General features: G+C 42.0%; 1 protein-coding gene across 16 annotated transcripts in view; it reads left to right on the top strand.

Moving 5' to 3' along the window:
- The window catches only part of KIF1B (kinesin family member 1B), a gene marked incomplete at its 3' end in the record, with an annotated part of 308,482 nt that overhangs the window by 206,168 nt on the left and 84,048 nt on the right, over positions 1-18,266 (top strand). Inside the window, exon 21 of one of the 16 annotated variants that reach the window (XM_082274497.1) lies at positions 10,005-11,651. The exons of the other annotated variants lie outside the window; for them this stretch is intronic. Coding sequence (XP_082130623.1) covers positions 10,005-11,447 — 1,443 coding nt within the window. Of the gene's footprint in view, positions 1-10,004; positions 11,652-18,266 lie in introns of those variants that run through there. 16 annotated transcript variants of the gene reach the window in all.

The following is an 18,266-nucleotide window of genomic DNA, read 5'->3' as shown; positions in this document are numbered from 1 at the left end:
GGACAGGCGGTCCGTTCTCATCCGATTCCCCCATAGAGGAGAGCGGGGATCTGACACCTCCGTCTCCGCACACAGAGCAGAGACGTAGCTGTCATCCGCCTGCTCAGCGGGGATCGATCCCCTGCTGAGCAGAACGGCTCTGCCGACGGAACGGAGACGTGTGAAAGGGGCCTTAATAAAACTGTTAAAGCTGAACTCCAGCCTCACTTTCTTTCCCTACACTTGTAGCAGATCCTCTCTTGTGTTTAAATAGACCTCTCTCAATTCCCTGCAAACTTGTATATACACAATATAACCTGTAAAAGCCGAAGCAGCTATCTTAAGCTTGCCTTTGTTTCTTATTCGAATAACTTCAATCATGCATCAATCCCCTATCCTTTTGGTCCATACTGCCCTTGCCCACCTATCATAGCTTTCTCTGCCATCAGTCATTTTGTTCCCGAGCCTTATAGGAAAGAACACATATTTGGCATCCCTTTAGACGTGATCAGCAGATTTCACAGCTAAAACTCTGCAGCACCCAGTAGACAGCAGGGAGCAGCAGGAATATCTAAAGGGATACCATGGATGTGTTCTAACATATAACGCTCTTGAAAGAAGATCCAAGACAGGGTCTTGCAATGTTTACTGGAGCCTGCCGACCCCCCCCCCCCCCCCCCCAACAAACAGAGCAAAGATCAGCAGGCAGACACATTGAAGACATCACTGGCTATTTCAAAAGGGGTATTTCTTGAAAACCAAATTTATTTGATTGAAAAATGTATTTGCATGTTGATGGGGGTGCAAGGGAAGGTATTTCATGCAAAAATTACACTTCCAATTTAACAAGGGGACTCAGAAAAACAAAAACACTGTAATAACGCTAGAGACAGACTGAATCATTTATGTCATTTATTTTGTTATTGTTGCGCTTTAATTTTCCTTGAAAGTTATTGGAACACGAACTTAAAGAAACCATAATTGGCTTATATCAGGAAGCTTTTATTATCATTTACAGATTAATAATGTAAAAATATAAGGAGATTTTTAGGCGTTATGATATCAAATGCTGATTTCACTTCCTGCTGCAATTTAATAAGAGAGTATCGAAATCTGTTACTTACAAAATCCAGTTCTGTGTTTTTATATGGAGCTGCCAGCGTCATTAGAGGCTGGGCAGGGGCCAGACCGTTCCTATTTTAAAATTTTCGGGCTATCGGGCACCAACCTACGAGCAGAGGATTGTTCTTGTCCACACAACCTCAGATGTTCTCTTGGAATGTTTTAGAATAAAAAGAAGAATCCAATTGGTTGCTCTGGGCAGAAAGCAAAGACACGGTTAGCACTTGGTGTTTATCTGCTTAAAGCGGATCTTCACTGCGTCTAAACACCACACACCAAAAACACCATTTAGATCATTTTTAATATTCAAAGCAAACTCCCTCATCCATCCATGTCTCCATGCTTTATTTTGTTGAGAAAAACACCCCACTAGCATTTCTGGCCGTGGCCATTTTGAGTAAGGGCAAATGATTCATGTAGCATTTACTTCCTGCAATCCATCTGCCCGTAGCTCAAGCAGGCAGGAGAGCGTGCTTACCTGAGAAAACCCTTCATCCTCTCCTCCCCTCCTGAAGACTCCTGGGATGTATGACATCATTTGCGTAGACAGGAAGTAACTGAATAAATGTAAAACAAAAAGTAAAAATGATATACTTTCCTATCTATTTACTAATGTTAGCAGCATGAGGATTAAAAATAATCAATGTTTGGGGAAACACCTAAAAATAATAGGCAGTCCTCTTATTGGAAAAGACAAGCATTAATGATACTCCAGAAGTTCTGCACTTCCTCCTGTGAGCTCCAGCACTCTGCTACACAAAGTTCCACATCCCCGTTAAGTTCCCGCATCCCCGCAACCCCTCAGGTTTTACTTTAGTACTTGCCCCAGTTCTAACAAAATCATGTAAGGAGCAGAAAAAATGTTCTTGTTTTGCACCTTGAAAGTATGAAACTGCTACAGACACCAGCAAAGCTGGGATGATCTAGAATCTCCTCACATGCTTTTGCTGCATTATTACATTAGGGCAAATACTATAAAATAAATGAACATGAAATGAAATGCATAGGGAGGCCGGGGGTGCAAAATTTCACCAGCTCGCAGTTCTATCCTGCACACAGACCTCAGACTCTAGTTCTTATACATAATTGTATTGTAGAAGGTGATAGTGTCCCTTTAAAGCCAGGAAATGTGAAATGTAAAGGCATGGAGTGTACTGCTTGCGTTTTTGTGTACTACAGAACCTGAGAAGCTTTTTTAAATGAATGCTTCTTAAAGGAAATCTCTCATGAAGGAAACTTGGGGGCAGCCATTGCTGATCTTTCTTTCTGAAAATACCAGTGGCCTGGTTGTTGTTCTGACCTATTGCTTGAGGGTCACTTTAACAGCCAGGCAGCTAACATTTTTTAGAAGGAGGTCCGCAGTGACAGCCTCTGTATTTCGCTCTTGACAGGTGTACTTTAAGACATGGAGGGCAGTTGAGCAGAATCTGTGGGTGCCATCGTCCTGCACACCTTAGGCAACTGTTATTGGAGTGGGATTAACTGGCCTCTTACCATTACACAAGGCTGAAGCAAAGCAGGGGGGTAATCTGTAAACAAACAAAAAAAAAAGACCATTGCTGGCTTTTTATATTTTGGAAATAACCAATATTTGGTTTTTAGGCTCCATTTACACTCTCATGCGTCATTGGACATCAAAGTCGCATGACAAGTCGCAGCCCATTCTTTTCAATGGCACTCATTCAAATCGGTGCATATTAGTCATAGCAACTTTGAAAAGGTGGCTGCGCTACTTTGATGCGACTTTGATCCAGAGAGTGTAAAGTTGGAGCAAAGTAGCTCTCCAAAGTCACACTGGAAATAGTGCAATTTTGGAGTTGCGCTAGTGTAAAAGTAGCTTTACGCCCGCCGTTATTACAGAATGCCTCCAGTGTTTTGTCAAGAGAACGTTGTTCTTCGTGATAGTGTGGGAATTCTTACATTACGATATGGTGGAAAATCTTCGTAATTTCCTTAAGCAGCATGTAAGCCTCTATGCGTGTGCACATTTAGAAGATTATAGGTGTACTATCATCCTAAATTGCATAAAAGGGAAGAGTAACTAGGGGTGACCCCTACAAAACCCCCAGTAGGAAGAACAATAGACTACCTTGGTACCCAATTAATAAATAAAAATATTAAAAATATATACATTTTATTTGTACAAAATTGTTTAAAAAGTCAAAGATACAGAATGTATAGTACAGGGATATGCAAACTGTGGCCCTCCAGCTTTTGCAAAACTACAAATCCCATCATGCCTCTGCCTCTGGGTGTTATGCTTGTGGCTGTCAGAGTCTTGCTATGCCTGATGGGACTTGTAGTTCTGCAACATCTGGAGGGCCATAGTTTGCATACCCCTGGTAGTACAACAGCAATTCGTGATAACCTCAACACACAGTAAGTTATACAAACATGTCAAACTGGTCACATAGTAGCTTCAGACAAATGCTGAAGGCATTTGATTCACAATGTACTGTATATCCTCGACATGTTTCGTGGCTGAAGACACTTCTTCAGGTGTTATACATTGTATTATCCAAGATAGACCAGAGCCCAGATGACAGTCAAGGTAGGGATGCCACAGGGGTTCCCTCATGGCAGGCATGGGGATGCAAAACTTGTAAGTGTGTCAATGTAGCAATAATTGCTGAAACGTGCTTTAAATAGAATAACTGCAGGGACACCTAGCAGGTGAAATGGTATGAAATCCTAGGCATATGCAGCAATGCATCTCAAAGCATTGCTTTAGAGGACACCATCGCTCAAGGTCTCAGGTATGATAAGGAAAGGCTCCCAAGGCGTACAGCAGCCATTATACATTCTGTATCTATGTCTTTTTAAACAATTTTGTACAAATAAAATGTATATATTTTTAATATTTTGGTTAATATTTGGGTACCGAGATAGTATATTGTTCTTCTTCCTGGGGGTTTTGCAGGGGTCACCCCTAGTTACTCTTCCCTTAGTAAATTCCTTGGCTGAACTGATTTTCTTCAAAATGGTTGCTTTAGTCATTTTATTTCTGCACTGTAATGAGAATGTGGCCTGTAGGTTCAGTAGGAATCGGCCTTCCCTAGTGAATTGATCCTTTGTCTAATGGATCAGCTGCCTCGGTGTGTGCAGAGGATGATTCCACTTTATGGTCTGTGTCATTGTCTCTGGACTGCTGTTCTCCAGTCCTCTTCACGCTCCAGATCTATTAACCCATATTTCTACAGAATGAGTTATCTTTGTGTGGAGCTTGGTACTGATCTGCAGCGCTGTGCATGCGTTCTTTCCTGTCGCTGCATGCCGTCTGGACTTTTCCTTTTTTCGCTTTATCGGATTGATGTCTGGCTGTGCACTGTACCTGCTTTTCTTTTATAATCACAGATACAAAAACCACAAACTCACTCATCTGAGATAAAACAAATATCTGTTGGGATGTCGGGTAAAAATGATGATGACTACATTTTGCAGCCAGTGGTTATATTCTCCCCCGGGGCTCCTGAGTGGTGTTATCACACAGCTGCAGATTCCTACTGCTTCCAGCTCACTTGTTTTGTGGATAGACTCACCTAATCAGTGTAGTCGACTATCACTACCCAGCTACTGGTAAACCTGGCAACTGCCCTCAAGAGAAATATACAAATGCAATCACCTGGCAGGGGATGACTAGGCTAAGGGAGGGGTGGTATTTGCCCCCTGGAACAGTGTTAAGCAGGTCATACACAAAGCAAATTTCTTCCTGCAACTACGGGAGGGTGGGGGAAGCCATCCCCATCGGGAGAAGATGCAGATTATTGCTAGTTGCTATACTAGCCACTAGAGATGGGCTTGGGTGTGTTCGAGATTCCAGTCCCAATCCACCTGTTCAATCCCACCAGGAAGCCAGTACTGCACACCACCAATCACAGGCAGTGAGACATTTCCTGGTCTGCGCTGCTGCAGACTGGGAAATGTCTCACTGCCTGCGATTTGCAGTGTCGGCTTCCTGGTGGGATCGGGTAGGTGGATTGGGACTAAGATCCCAAACACGCCCGAGCCCATCTCTACTAACCACTAGCGAAAATCACATGCAAATCCGTCTGGTTGTACCCAAGTTGATTGATCAACTTGGTCATTCAGCCTGCCCATTCATGATTCGAATCTTGGCCAGTTCCTTCTGAACTGGCTGAGATTTGAATAATCTATAGCCAGTTTAAGTAAAGCTGGCTATACACCGCTTGAAATTCAGCCAATCCCTGTGGAATCAGCCAAAATTCATGCTGTAGGTAGACCTGTCGGTACCACTCGGCTCCAAAAAAGTCATGAAAAAAATTTGAAGGAGTCGCGTTCAAAATCACCAGGGGAACAGTGACTGCATCCAATCAGACAGCCACGTGTGCGGCTTAGTGTGGATTGGGAAATCCATTAATTCTCCCATTCAGCCCTCAGGTAGCTTAAAGTGGTTGTAAACCTCAGACAGGAAAAATTAACAAAGCATATCCCTCTAAAGCATGTAATTGTCTCACTCTAGAGCTCAAAGTGTCAATTCTGTCCACTGTCTCCTCCCTCTTCTATCAGCAGGAGTCACTTCTGACAAGTTTTCCTGACACCAACAGGAAAATGGTGACAGGGGAGAGACCTCCAGCTGATTGACAGCCTCAGCTCTGTTCCTATGTGCTGTGTGAAGGGTAGTGGGGTGTCCTTTCCCTCCAATCAGCTTTCAGAGCTCTCCTCAGTGATATAACTTCAGCTCCCCGCCCCCTGATTTTCAGAGATGATATATCCTGTGTAATTTCAGCACTTTGAATGGACATGGGGAAAGACAGCTGTAGATAAACAGACACAACTTATGTAGGAGGATTTGTTTCATCTATGTGTATCACCTGTGGCCAGTCATCTCACTGATATATGTAAGGGATTATAACCACTTTACAACCACTTTAAGATAAACAAAAAGGAGAGGGGAACCAAAGGAAGATTGCTGGACTATACTGGTACCAAAAGGCGGATTGGCCATATGCAAGTTATAATAAAAAATTAAATACTTATTACAAAATTGAAATAAAAAACAGTCTAGTACATTAATAAAACACACAAATAGAAAGAAAAAAAAGAATTGCTGTCATTGGGCGACGTCACCCAATGAGATCAATTCTTTTTTCTTTCTATTTGTCTTTTTATTAATCGACAAAACAGTTTCTTATCTCTATTTTGTAATAAATATTTGTTATCTTATTATAACTTGCATATGGCCGATCCTCCTTTTGGAGGTACGTCCCGATTAGCCTTCCCTTTTCGTTTGAACCATTTTAAGATATGTTGGCTGTTGTCCCCGAGCGGAGATATTTTACCATTTGGATATCGATTAATTGAATTACAGTCAGCAACACACGGTGGTATTTATTATATAGTATATCTGTCTGCCCCATATTCAGACCCACAATGTCATTATTTTCCAGAGGAAAGTATCCACTCACCAACCAACCTTTGCAGTTCTTTGAGGTCATGTAAAAAAACACACAATCACTTGCAGCACTTGGAGTTCTGCCATGAAATTTCAATGTGCAGCAGGCCATCCGTAGCATTAAAAGAACTCCCTTAGGGAAGGCTTCATCGTTGCAGCCCTCCTCAGATCGGGGAAGTGAATACAGGTAACTGTAAAAGAGCACACAGGACGGTGCAAACGCCTATTGCATTACCAGTGGTTTATTGTTTAAAAACATACAGACAATTAAATACTCACAGAGGTGAATAGTATATAAGTGTTGTATAACCCCAAACAGAATACAGTGCAGGAATTGCATGGCCTGACACACAATACCACTACACTGGCAAGCTGATGCATTTCAGGGGGATGCACCCTCTTCTTTAAAGCTAAACAAACCAAAATAGTATTCGCTATATATATATATATATATATATATATATATATATATATATATATATATATATATATATATATATATATATATAGATATACTCCCTCCACTAAAAAATATACCACCCACAGGAAGGGGCGGTTTTTGGAGAGAGTGTATGTACATATATATAAAATATAGCTTTTGATATGCAGGTTTGTTTAGCTCTGAAGAAGGGGGTGCGTCCCTCGAAATGTGTCAGCTTGTCAGCATAGGGATATTGTGTGTCAGACCAGGTGTATTCTATTGGGTGTTATACAAAGCTTATATATTATTCACCTCTATTCAATTGTCTTTCTGTTTGTATAATAATAATATTAAGCCTCCTGTAATGCACTAGGTGATTGCGCCCTCCTGTGTGCTCTTTTACCACACCCCCTTTTACCATGTCCACCAATCACTGTAGTACCATGGCACACTTTGCATGGTTCACGTTCTTGAGCTACCGACCATGAAAGGGCCAAAGAGTTCCCAGTCCTCCTCTGTCAGGTGACATTAGTCTCAAATTTTTTGAATCAATATGGAGACCAATATTGGCGCTTGTTCCATGGAGAACGCTGGATGTTTTTCGCCAAGTTTCTTTTAAAGACAGCTGTTATGAGAAGAAGTGGAGAGTGTCCATGCAGTGATCCTACAATATATACTGTATCTGGCTAAAGCTTTTTTTTTTTTCTTTTAATTCCTGGACAGGATGTAAAGGGTTAGAACCTCCTTTCTACTGAGGATAATTTAGAGATGCCATGGGAATAGGATGATTGTTTACATTCTGCTGTCAGTGGTGATTTCCCTGCTGACAGCAGGGGTGACTCATCGTTGTTAGGATGCCGGCGGGCGGGCTCCTTACAACCAATGACTCACCCCTTCTGTTGACAGCATTTTTAAGAGGGAGATTTCCCTTCACCTTGGGAAAATCTATTCTCACTTCCTGTTGTGTTTTGATAACTTGAAATGAAGGGAAATCTTCCTAACAGGACTTGTACTGCAAAAATAAAATAAAAATCTGACAGGAGTTATATCCTTCCCTACTTTATCTGATTCTGAAAAATTTTAGCTAGGGGCACACTTTATTGTACTGTAAACATTGGCCACAGCAACAATAGATTTTAAAGCTATTATAGTTGGAGGAAAGAGAAGTTTATTTTATATATATATATCTATATCGGTTGTTAGGGAGCCGACACCCGCCGGCGTCCTAACAACGACATGTCATCCCTGCTGTCAGCGGGGGATTCGCTGCTGACAGCAGATTGTAAACAAAAGATCTGACATAGAAAAAAAAATTAAAATAGTTTGGGTCACCTCCAATCCAGAGCAGGCCCCATTGGGTCAAGTATGGATTTTGAGGGGGTCCCCACAGCAAAATAAAAAAAACAACAAAAATGCGTGTTCCCTCCCCAATATTCATACCAAACCATTCGGCCTGGTATATATTTCAAGCGGGTCGGGTCCCCCTCCAGAATCCATATCAGACCCATATGTGAGTATGCAGGCCAGGAAAAGGAAGAAAGCGAGCCCCCCTCCTCCTGAATCATACCAGGCCACATGTCCTAACACATTTAAAAACACGTGAAGCCCAGCTTTCAAAAAGCTGCACAAGCCACGATGTGCAAAAAAGTGCAAAATGCGTAAATGCACCACACCACCCTCCGTCAAGCATCAGAGCGTGAATGGGGCCTAAGGTGTGAGGAGCTGCTACTTCAGCACCTCCGTTTTAAAATTTGAAGATTAATTTCTCCATAATGCCTTTAGATACAGAGGCGAGTCATGGCTTGTTTTAAAGTGCTTTTACTGCTCAGAAAATATGAATACTTAAGCTTACATAGTTTGGGCACTGGTGCACTTTAATGTTTATAAACTATTAACAGACACTGATGGGAATATTTTCATTGATCACATATGTATTTAAAGCTCCCTATTGGTCCTTGCTGTCCTATTAGTTTTTGTGTCAGCAGTACTAGGGTAATTGATTTGTGCACTTTGGTAAACCACCACATATATTACCATAATTTTCTATTTTTTTTGAGGTTTTTAGTTTGTTTTAAATATCTTGCTTTAGTCTTCTCTTTGGTGTAGTATACAGCATTTGATAGTTGATCTGTAAAGTCTGTTCAGTGACAACAGAGGTATTTTATTCTAGTAACTTACAAAGCCTATCCAGAGTCAGATGCCACCCCCGTGGCAAAGATGGGCAGTAGGGCTATTGGTTGCACACACGTGCAGTAAGCTCATTGACCCTAAGCCTGTTAAATTTGCTGGCTCTGAGTCAATGAGTATAGTGGCTGTCTGTGTTGTGCTCAGTGACACTAAACCTGCACGTTTAGCATGCTATGTGTCATTGAAGAGGCTTAGTTGCTGACACAGGCCGGGCGCTCTGTATGCACGCTCTGTACACACAGCACTCATTTTATATGTAATTTGTGGTTAGATTGGCATTAAAATCAAATAAAGTTCGGAATCTTCGTGATCTGAAAACCATTAGAATATTTATCAGCTTTCTACGACACCTCACGAACATTCCTCGTCGACCCACATGGTGGACTGCCCTCTACACTAAAGGCCTATCTAACACCTTGTCCTTTCTCTTGAATACTTAACTCACAAAGCACTGCAACCGAATTTAAGCACGAACATCTGAAATCTGCATTTACTAACCACGATTTACTGACCTTCTTCTTGGCTGTCTTTGCCTACTTGCATCTTGGAGTGGTGGGTTTGCTGTGCGAAGAGACTCAGGATTTGGCCTGTGTGCGTTGTGCATGGGTTGTTTTACCATCTCTAACTCTGTGCTCTTTTAACGAAGGCTGCCTATCTTCTCTTCCAACTTCTCACACGTGATAGGTGAGAACTGAAAGTTTAGTTTCACTTTTTCAAAAACTTCACATTTTGTTTTATTTTTTTCACATCCTGTTGTTGTTTCCTTAGTTTATTTCATGACCTTTCTTTCTTTTGCCATTTGTTGTTGTTTTTTTTTTTGTTAGTGTTTTCCATTTTTTCTGGTTTCTTTTGGGGCCATTTTGATTTTTTTTCTTTCTCAAGGACGCAGACTCGGACAGCGGGGACGACTCAGAGAAACGGTCATGCGAAGAGAGCTGGCGGCTGATCACATCCTTACGGGAGAAGCTTCCTCCCAGCAAAGTGCAAAGCATTGTTAAAAAGTGCGGCCTACCCAGTAGCGGAAAGAAACGGGAGCCAAATAAGATGTATCATATCCCACAGAGGCGGAGACTGAGCAAAGATTCTAAGTGGGTGACCATTTCCGACCTTAAAATCCAAGCCGTGAAGGAAATTTGTTATGAAGTTGCACTAAATGACTTTCAACATAGTCGACAAGAGATTGAAGCCCTGGCCATAGTCAAAATGAAAGAACTCTGCTCCATGTATAGAAAAAAGGATCCAAATGAACGTGATTCCTGGAGGGCAGTGGCTCGAGATGTTTGGGACACAGTTGGAGTTGGAGATGAGAAGATTGAGGATGTAGTGCCTGTTGGAAAGGGTGCCTCGGATGTCGATGACCTGAAGGTTCATGTTGACAAACTGGAAGACATATTGCAAGAAGTGAAGAACCAGAATAACATGAAGGACGAGGAGATAAAAGCACTACGAAACAAAATGTTAAAAATGGAGAAAGTTTTGCCCCTCATGGGTCCACAAGGTGAACGTAGACCGAGAGGTTCTAGTGCTGAACGTGATAAAGGAACAGAAAGTGATAAATGTAAAACCTTTGACCCCAGCAAGGAAGAACAAGTCTACCAGGAGACAGATAGTAGTGATGCCATGTTTCATAGAGGGCGGACACAATGGATGAGGCAGGAACAGATTAAGTTTAAAAACCTTCAGCAGCAAGAGATCGCAAAGCAGCTCAGGCGCAACGGACCTCACCGCTTCATCCCACCAGAGAACCGTAAACCACGGTTCCCCTTCAAAAGCAATCCCAGTCATCGAAGTTCCTGGAGTCCAGGTACACACATTATCATTACAGATGATAAATGTATAGAAGTTAAAGTCCCAAAAGAAGCGGAAATTGCAGAACAGGATGAGGTAGAACCTGAGAAGCAAATCTGGAGCCCTTTTAGTCACTTGCGGAACCAACATTTAGCACAGCAGCAGCAGCAGTACCGGGGACATGGCGGCAACAACAACAACAACAATGATAACGCCTCTGGCCGATGGAGAAGTAACTCCTTGAATGGCTACCAGAAGGGACTAAGGCGCCAAGCATCTGGATCATCTGAGTCACTTCAGTCCTCTGAATTAAACCAGACTGACTCACAGTATTTCCAGCAACAGCCACACCAGGGGCATCCACAAAGGCAACAAAACTGGGGGAATCATTATGGTGAGAGTAACGAAGGCAACAATACCTCTTATAACAAGCAGGGTGACCGACCTCACTATTACAACCAGTTTGTCACCCCACCTCGCATGAGACGTCAGTACTCTGCTCCCAATCTCAAATCTGGACGGGAAACCACAGTGTGAAGCAGTGGTTTCCTGCAAGGACCCTAATGCAGTATCCAATGGAAAGGGAGGATTTTACAGGCTGCACACTCTCTGTGACCATGTCCCTTCCTCCCCTTAAGCTGGCTGATCAACCATAACAGTGTTGGGTGCATTGGAGCTTCCCATTCTCATGTTTTCTGTGTGTTGATTTTTTTTTATTTTTTGTGTTGTTTAAAGTCTAGGACAGGGACCGAGTAAAGTGTGTCTAGATAGTTTTCCCTTAGACGAATGATCTAGGGGGAGGCTTCTCCGTCCATGTTTTAAAGACACTCTACCTCTCCCACCTTTACTTGCAGTATTAACTATGGCGCTTCATACTACCTACCCCTTGTGTTGAATACAACTGGCACATATTCCCTGTATTTGGTTAACAAGATGTTTGTAGTCTAGAGGAGTATTTTATGTGCACTGACTTCTTTCTGTATTCACTTGACGTGTTTTTTTTTTTTTTTTTGTTTCTAGTTTATTTTTTATTACTGATAAACCACTAGGATGCCTTAAAGTAAAGTGACTGAGCACTCATTCTGCGAAGACGACATTACCAGAACTAACACTGACCCTAACACTAACTTTGACCATAAAATACTGTTGCCCTCACAAAGTTAGGAGGTGTATTTCTGGGTGTCATCTTATATTATGAGACCATTACAATGTTATTAAGGATAGGGATATACTTTTTTATTTACTATCTAGCTTGTTGTTTGTTATGCAGTTATTCTTTTTTTTTTCTTTGATGTCTGTTAGTATTACGGTTTACCCGCTAACGTCAGGGTGCAATTTATCCTTTCCTTTTCCACCTCATATTCTACATAAATGTTGAACAGAAAGCAGATTAGCCACTGCCATTCAAGAGGGCAGATTTATGGGTTTGCCACTCAAGGTGCTGCACTTTCAATCTGGGCTTTGAACGTTGGTCAAGGTGCCTGGAAGTTATTCACAACTATGGAGCCTGTTTTTCTCTCATGGGGCTCGTTAGTGTTAGAAGTATGTTTAAAACAACATAGTAGGTAGTCTGTCAGAGACAAAAAGTGGTTAGAAAGGACATTGTTGAGAACATAACTCTCCTGTTTAGGAGCAATGACTCCGGAAAGTTGACTTTTAGCATGTGTATGACAAATTCAAACAGAGGAAAAAGGAGGTGAATTTGGCTGTTCAGGTAAAGACCAAATTCTTGACACATAAACAAGTTATTGCTCATTCCTTTTTTTTTACTCAAATTTTTTTTTATGATGGTTTATAGTAGGGATCGACCAATTATCGGCACCACCGATCTATCGAGGGGCCGATATGCACTTTCCCCGATATATCGGTATCGGCCCCGGAGGTTACCGATATTGCCGATATTTCGGGAAAGTGCTGTACCGGAGTGATGCCTGCAGCTAGAGGCATCACCCCGGTACTGGCGTCCATAGCCGACGGTCGGCTGTCTTGTAATGACAACCGATGGGGCTGAGAAGCCAGGTGACTTTCATTACAAGGAGCGGGAGGGGATGTCGTCCCCCCACCGCCTTCCGCGGCTCGCCCGGGCCTCCCGTTCCCCCGGGAGACCCGGGCATCCTACCTGCATGGCCACCGAAGACCCGACCAAAGCCGCATTCGGCTCTGATCGGGTCTCCATGTAAAAAACCCGGAAGTGATGTAATGACATCACTTTCGGGTTTTCGGCGCCAAATTAAAAAAACTGACAGCATTCAAAACAGCCAAACTTGGCGTTTTGAATGCTTTTCAGTGCAGAGGAGGGGTTTGGGGTCTTTTAGACCCCCAGATCCCTCCACAAGGAGTACCTGTGAAAAAAAAAAAAATGTTTTTTACATATCCGAAAATATCAGCCGATACTGATATCCGATGACTAAAATATCGGTATTGGCATTAAAAAAATGATATCGGTCGATCACTAGTTTATAGTACCATTATTCATAGTTTATCCTAGAATAGTCTCAAAACTTGCTGTGACATTCTTCCAAGGTTGTAATATTTTAAGCCAGTCACATCTCCTTGGGAAATGCCTTGGACTTCTTTGCATTTCGCCCTTCACCCCTGCAATTAATCCCCAATAGGGAGTGAAATACCTGGCAAAAGAGGTGAGTAGGCTGGTTTTGTAACTGCTGGCAGTAAGTTTATGTACGCAAGAGGTCAGTGATGTGCAGCTTCACTACTTTTATGTGCTGCTGTATTTTAAGTATGATATTGCCACATTGGTTTTAAGTATCAGACAGTCTAACCCAATTTTTGAAAGATTTAATTTAAATTTTAGAAGAAACAAGTAGTTACCTATAGCCAACAGCAAGATTTCTGCCTGAAGATGAGTACAGAAATATTTGTTTTCTCTAAGATTTGAAATATTTGTTTCCTCTAAGAATGGCTGACATCTATTTCCTAGCAGTTATTTTTACCTGGAGGTGGGAGATTTATTTGCCCACTGAACCACTGGTCTATACTGCTGTCTTTACCCTGACATAGTCCAAGTACCTATGTGTAGTGCACAACAGTCAAAAATGTTCTCTCTTTTTCTAAATTGGAAATTAAACATTCAGCAAATGTTTCCTAATGTGCTGGAAGTCCATCCCAGTTTACCCATACTCCATTGTTACAGATGTTTGGATCTGTCACTCTCTCTGCTTTTATATTATACTCCACATGGCTGATCTTAGTTATAGACTTTTCATGATAAGTAGACCTGCTTCAATTCTTCCAGACTCAGAATTAAATTATGTTAAAGATATTTCACTGATTGGTTTGCAGCTTCTCATTTGTGGCATGTGATCCTGTACCCCAAATCATGGCTTTCTAGAAGTAGCTTTTTGGCAGAGGCTTAGGGCATCATGAACGTTATGGAAAATTTAGGCTGGAAAGGGGCAACTTGTTCAGTATTTCTGAAAGACCAAGTTCTGTTTTTAAAGAGGAGCTTTTTTGTGATGTGACAAATGTTTATGAAGGTTAAACTAATTACACAGATTGTTATGCTGAGCGAGAAAGACAGTGTAGGTACCTTGTGAAGGACAGATACATTGAGATAATGTTGGTATGTTCAAAGTGGGTTTGATAAAATGTAGCCCAAGTCAGTATAGATTGTCTATATGATAAAAAAAAATAATATATATATATATATATATAAATATATATATACAGTAAACCCCCCTCCATTGCGGGGGTTACGTTCCGGACCTAGCCGCGAAAAGTGAAAATCCGCAAAATAGAAAAACCCTATTAAAATGCATCATAGGCATGTTTTTTTTTTTACTGTCACTGTACGTGTAAAAGCATTTTAGGCTCCATTCACACCTGGGCGTTTTCAGCTCCAAAAACGCTCAAAAGAAACGCTTCCAAAACGCCCAACAAGTAAAACCCCATTCATTTAAATGGCCCCTGTTCACATCTGAGCGTTTTGCAAAACGCCTGTAGCTGAAAAAAGTACATGAGCTTCTTTTTGGGCTGATTACCAGCGTTTTTGATAGATGTCAATGAAAAACGCCTGAAAAAATCGCGGTAAAATCGCGGTAAAAATCGCGGTAAAAAACGCTACGCTCAAGTGTGAATGCAGCCTAAAGGTCTTTAAACACACTTTTAAAACAATAGAAACTCATTTAAACACATAAAAGATACTGAGAGACAGAGCAAGAGCTATGGAAAACACAAAAATATTTCATTTTTAATGATTTATATAGTAAAATAACATTACAAAAAAAACCGCAATATACCGGGACCGCAAAAACTGAACCGCGATGGAGCGGGGGTTTACTGTGTGTGTGTGTGTATATATATATATATATATATATTAATACATTTTTTTTTTGGGCAAACAATAGTAGCAAGGTCAGGGCACTCGCAGATATTTAAAAAAGCATAAATAATCCAAGATTTTATTCACTGGCGTTTCAGTGGGTCACACCCCTCTTTTAAATATCTTGATGTTTAAGGTAGTATTATACCTTCATTAAAAAAAAAATCCCTCTAGCTCACGTGTCAAACACAAGACCCACGGGCTGAATCCTTGCCATTTCATGTGATCCTTTCACCCAGGGTTTTTTTTTTTTCAAGCTGGGACGTGGCTGAAAATAAATGGAGAGAGATAAGGATCTGAGTAGGGAGTTGTGTGCAGAGGGAGTAATGAGGGAGAGTGGTGCAGAGTTTCTGCACCTTTTTTCGGGGGGAAAAAAACCTGGATACATATAGTCTTACATACAACTGGCCCTTTGAGGGCAACCATAATGCTGATGCGTTCCACAATCAAATCAAGTTTGACACTCCTGCTCTAGCTCCAGTTTTGCACCAATTTGCTCCAAAGATGTACTTTTTGCTTTTTCGGTTTCTAGCATTCTCGATGCTCAGAGCACGCACTGTTCTCATCTTCATTTTGTTTCCTCGAAAGCTGGAGGGTAGTTGGAATGTAGCTGCTGTCAATCACTGGACTGGTAGGAGGAGCAGTGGAGTTACTTTAGTGACTCCTCGAGAGCTTTGGTGCTGCCTATGTGTGAGCCTGGCTGGGAAGGGCACGATAGGGTGGCTATGCTGAGGCTCCAGGGAGACGCTGAATGGCAATGTAGCCACCCTGTAAGAGGAGGTACAGCAGGCATCAATTTGAATGGAAGATTCTGCTAAAAAGAAAGAATCTTCAGAAAAAAGCAATAGAAGAAGTATGTGGAATTTGCTTTGACATATAATTTGTCTATGACGGATCAATAACACATTTTTGTCGCAGTGTCCTTAGCACCATGTTGGTCACAGTTTTGAGAGTTGGCCGTTGTGCTGCCGTTGGACAAATTCCCAGCTGATTGCATTTCAAATAGCTGTTGTGACCGTTGCTCTTATTTGCTTTTGTAGCCATTGTCTTTTCACCTACTAATAGAGAAACTTGAAAAATTTGTTTCAAGTGCAGTAGCTTCCAAAAAAAGCATAAATATAGCCGTGTTATAAAGTCAACCAGTGTTACTAACAATACAACCTATCTGTTTACTAGAAACCATTATCACTGACAGGCTCCGTTTTAAAAATGGCTGCCTATGTATAGAGGACAGGCGCTCTCTTATGTAGTGCATCGTGCTTTTACTCTTCAAGTCCTCCCCAGCTTTTGTCTTGTGAGTCTGAATGAATGTTGGCGTACCAACGTCTTGTTGACCTGTTTGCGTGTTATTACTGGGAGCTGTCCATCACCCAGCACTGAGTATATTGATCCAATGCTGCCCCTAAATCTGACGTCATACTACCTATAGGTGGCGCCACCCTGTTCTTCTCTTTTCATCTTAGGGTGGCTCTGCTTGGTTCCACCACTTATATTTTTATATTGTTGCTGGGAATACAGACCCAACCTATGCTGCCTTAAGAACCGCACCTTCTGGGGGACATCAGCAAAGGTGCATTCTTGTGGGGAAAAAGTACATTTTGTAAGCTGTCTAATGCACAGGTTTCTGTACAGAATCAACAACCTGTCAGATTTGAGGCTGCTCTTTGAATAAACTTTGAGATGAACTTGAAAACTGAGTTTTTATTGTATTGTCCAGTACTTGTGTCTGCACACACTAGGGAATGTACAGTATCTCACAAAAGTGAGTACACCCCTCACATTTTTGTAAATATTTTATTATATCTTTTCATGTGACAACACTGAAGAAATGACACTTTGCCACAATGTAAAGTAGTGAGTGTACACAGGGCCGCTGATAGGGGGGGACCACCAGTCCTTTTGTAGGGGGCCCGAGCACACAGGGGGGCCCACACAGGCAGGGGGATTAGTGAAAAATTACATTTACAGAACTTTCTCCAGCACCTGAAAGCTGATCTCCCCCCCCCCCCCCTCTGCCTGCTGCCAGCTTTTATCTACTAAGTAAGAGACAGTTGTCCCTCACTAATCCCCCTCCCTGAGTGCCCCCTCCCAACCCTGACTCCAATGTTAGCTCTGCTCCTGAGTTTGTTATCACTTTAACTTTGTTTCTCTCCCTGCAGTTCTTCCTATACTCCTTGTCCCAGCCCAGTGAGTTATGTTGTATTTGTGTCTGCTGGTAATGATTCTATTGTATTTATACTGAAATATAGCTTTAATGTTTTCTTGGGGAGGGGGCCCTGTCATGTAGTCTGTAGGGGGCCCCGCGATTTCTGTCAGCAGCCCTGAGTGTACAGCTTGTATAACAGTGTAAATTTGCTGTCCCCTCAAAATAATTCAACACACAGCCGTTAATGTCTAAACCACTGGCAACACAAGTGAGTACACCCCTAAGTGACCATGTCCAAAGTGGGCCCAATTAGCCATTTTCCTTCCCCAGTGTCATGTGACTCGTTAGCATTACAAGGTCTCAGGTGTTAATGGGGAGCGGGTGTGTTAAATTTGGTGTTATCGCTCTCACTTTCTCATACTGGTCAATAGAAGTTCAACATGGCACCTCATGGCAAAGAACTCTCTAAAGGTCTGAAAAAAGAATTGTTGCTCCACATAAAGATGGCCTAGGCTATAAAAAGATTGCCAAGACCCTGAAACTGAGCTGCAGCACGGTGGCCAAGACCATACAGCGGCTTAACAGGACAGGTTGCACTTAGAACAGGCCTCGCCATGGTCAACCAAAGAAGTTGGGTGCACGTGCTCAGCGTCATATCCAGAGGTTGTCTTTGGGAAATAGTATGAGTGCTGCCAGCATTGCTGCAGAGGTTGAAGGGGTGGGGGGGGTCAGACTGTTAGTGCTCAGACTGTACACTGCATCAAATTGGTCTGCATTGCTGTCGTCCCAGAAGGAAACCTCTTCTAAAGATAGTAACCATGTCCTGTGGTCTGATGAGACCAAGGTAAACTTATTTGGTTCAGATGGTGTC

The sequence above is a fragment of the Pelophylax lessonae genome (genome assembly GCF_965119305.1).
Source record: "Pelophylax lessonae genome assembly, chromosome: 12".
NCBI lineage: Eukaryota > Metazoa > Chordata > Amphibia > Anura > Ranidae > Pelophylax > Pelophylax lessonae.
Note: the sequence above shows the minus strand (reverse complement) of the source record. Positions and strands in the feature narration are given on the sequence as shown.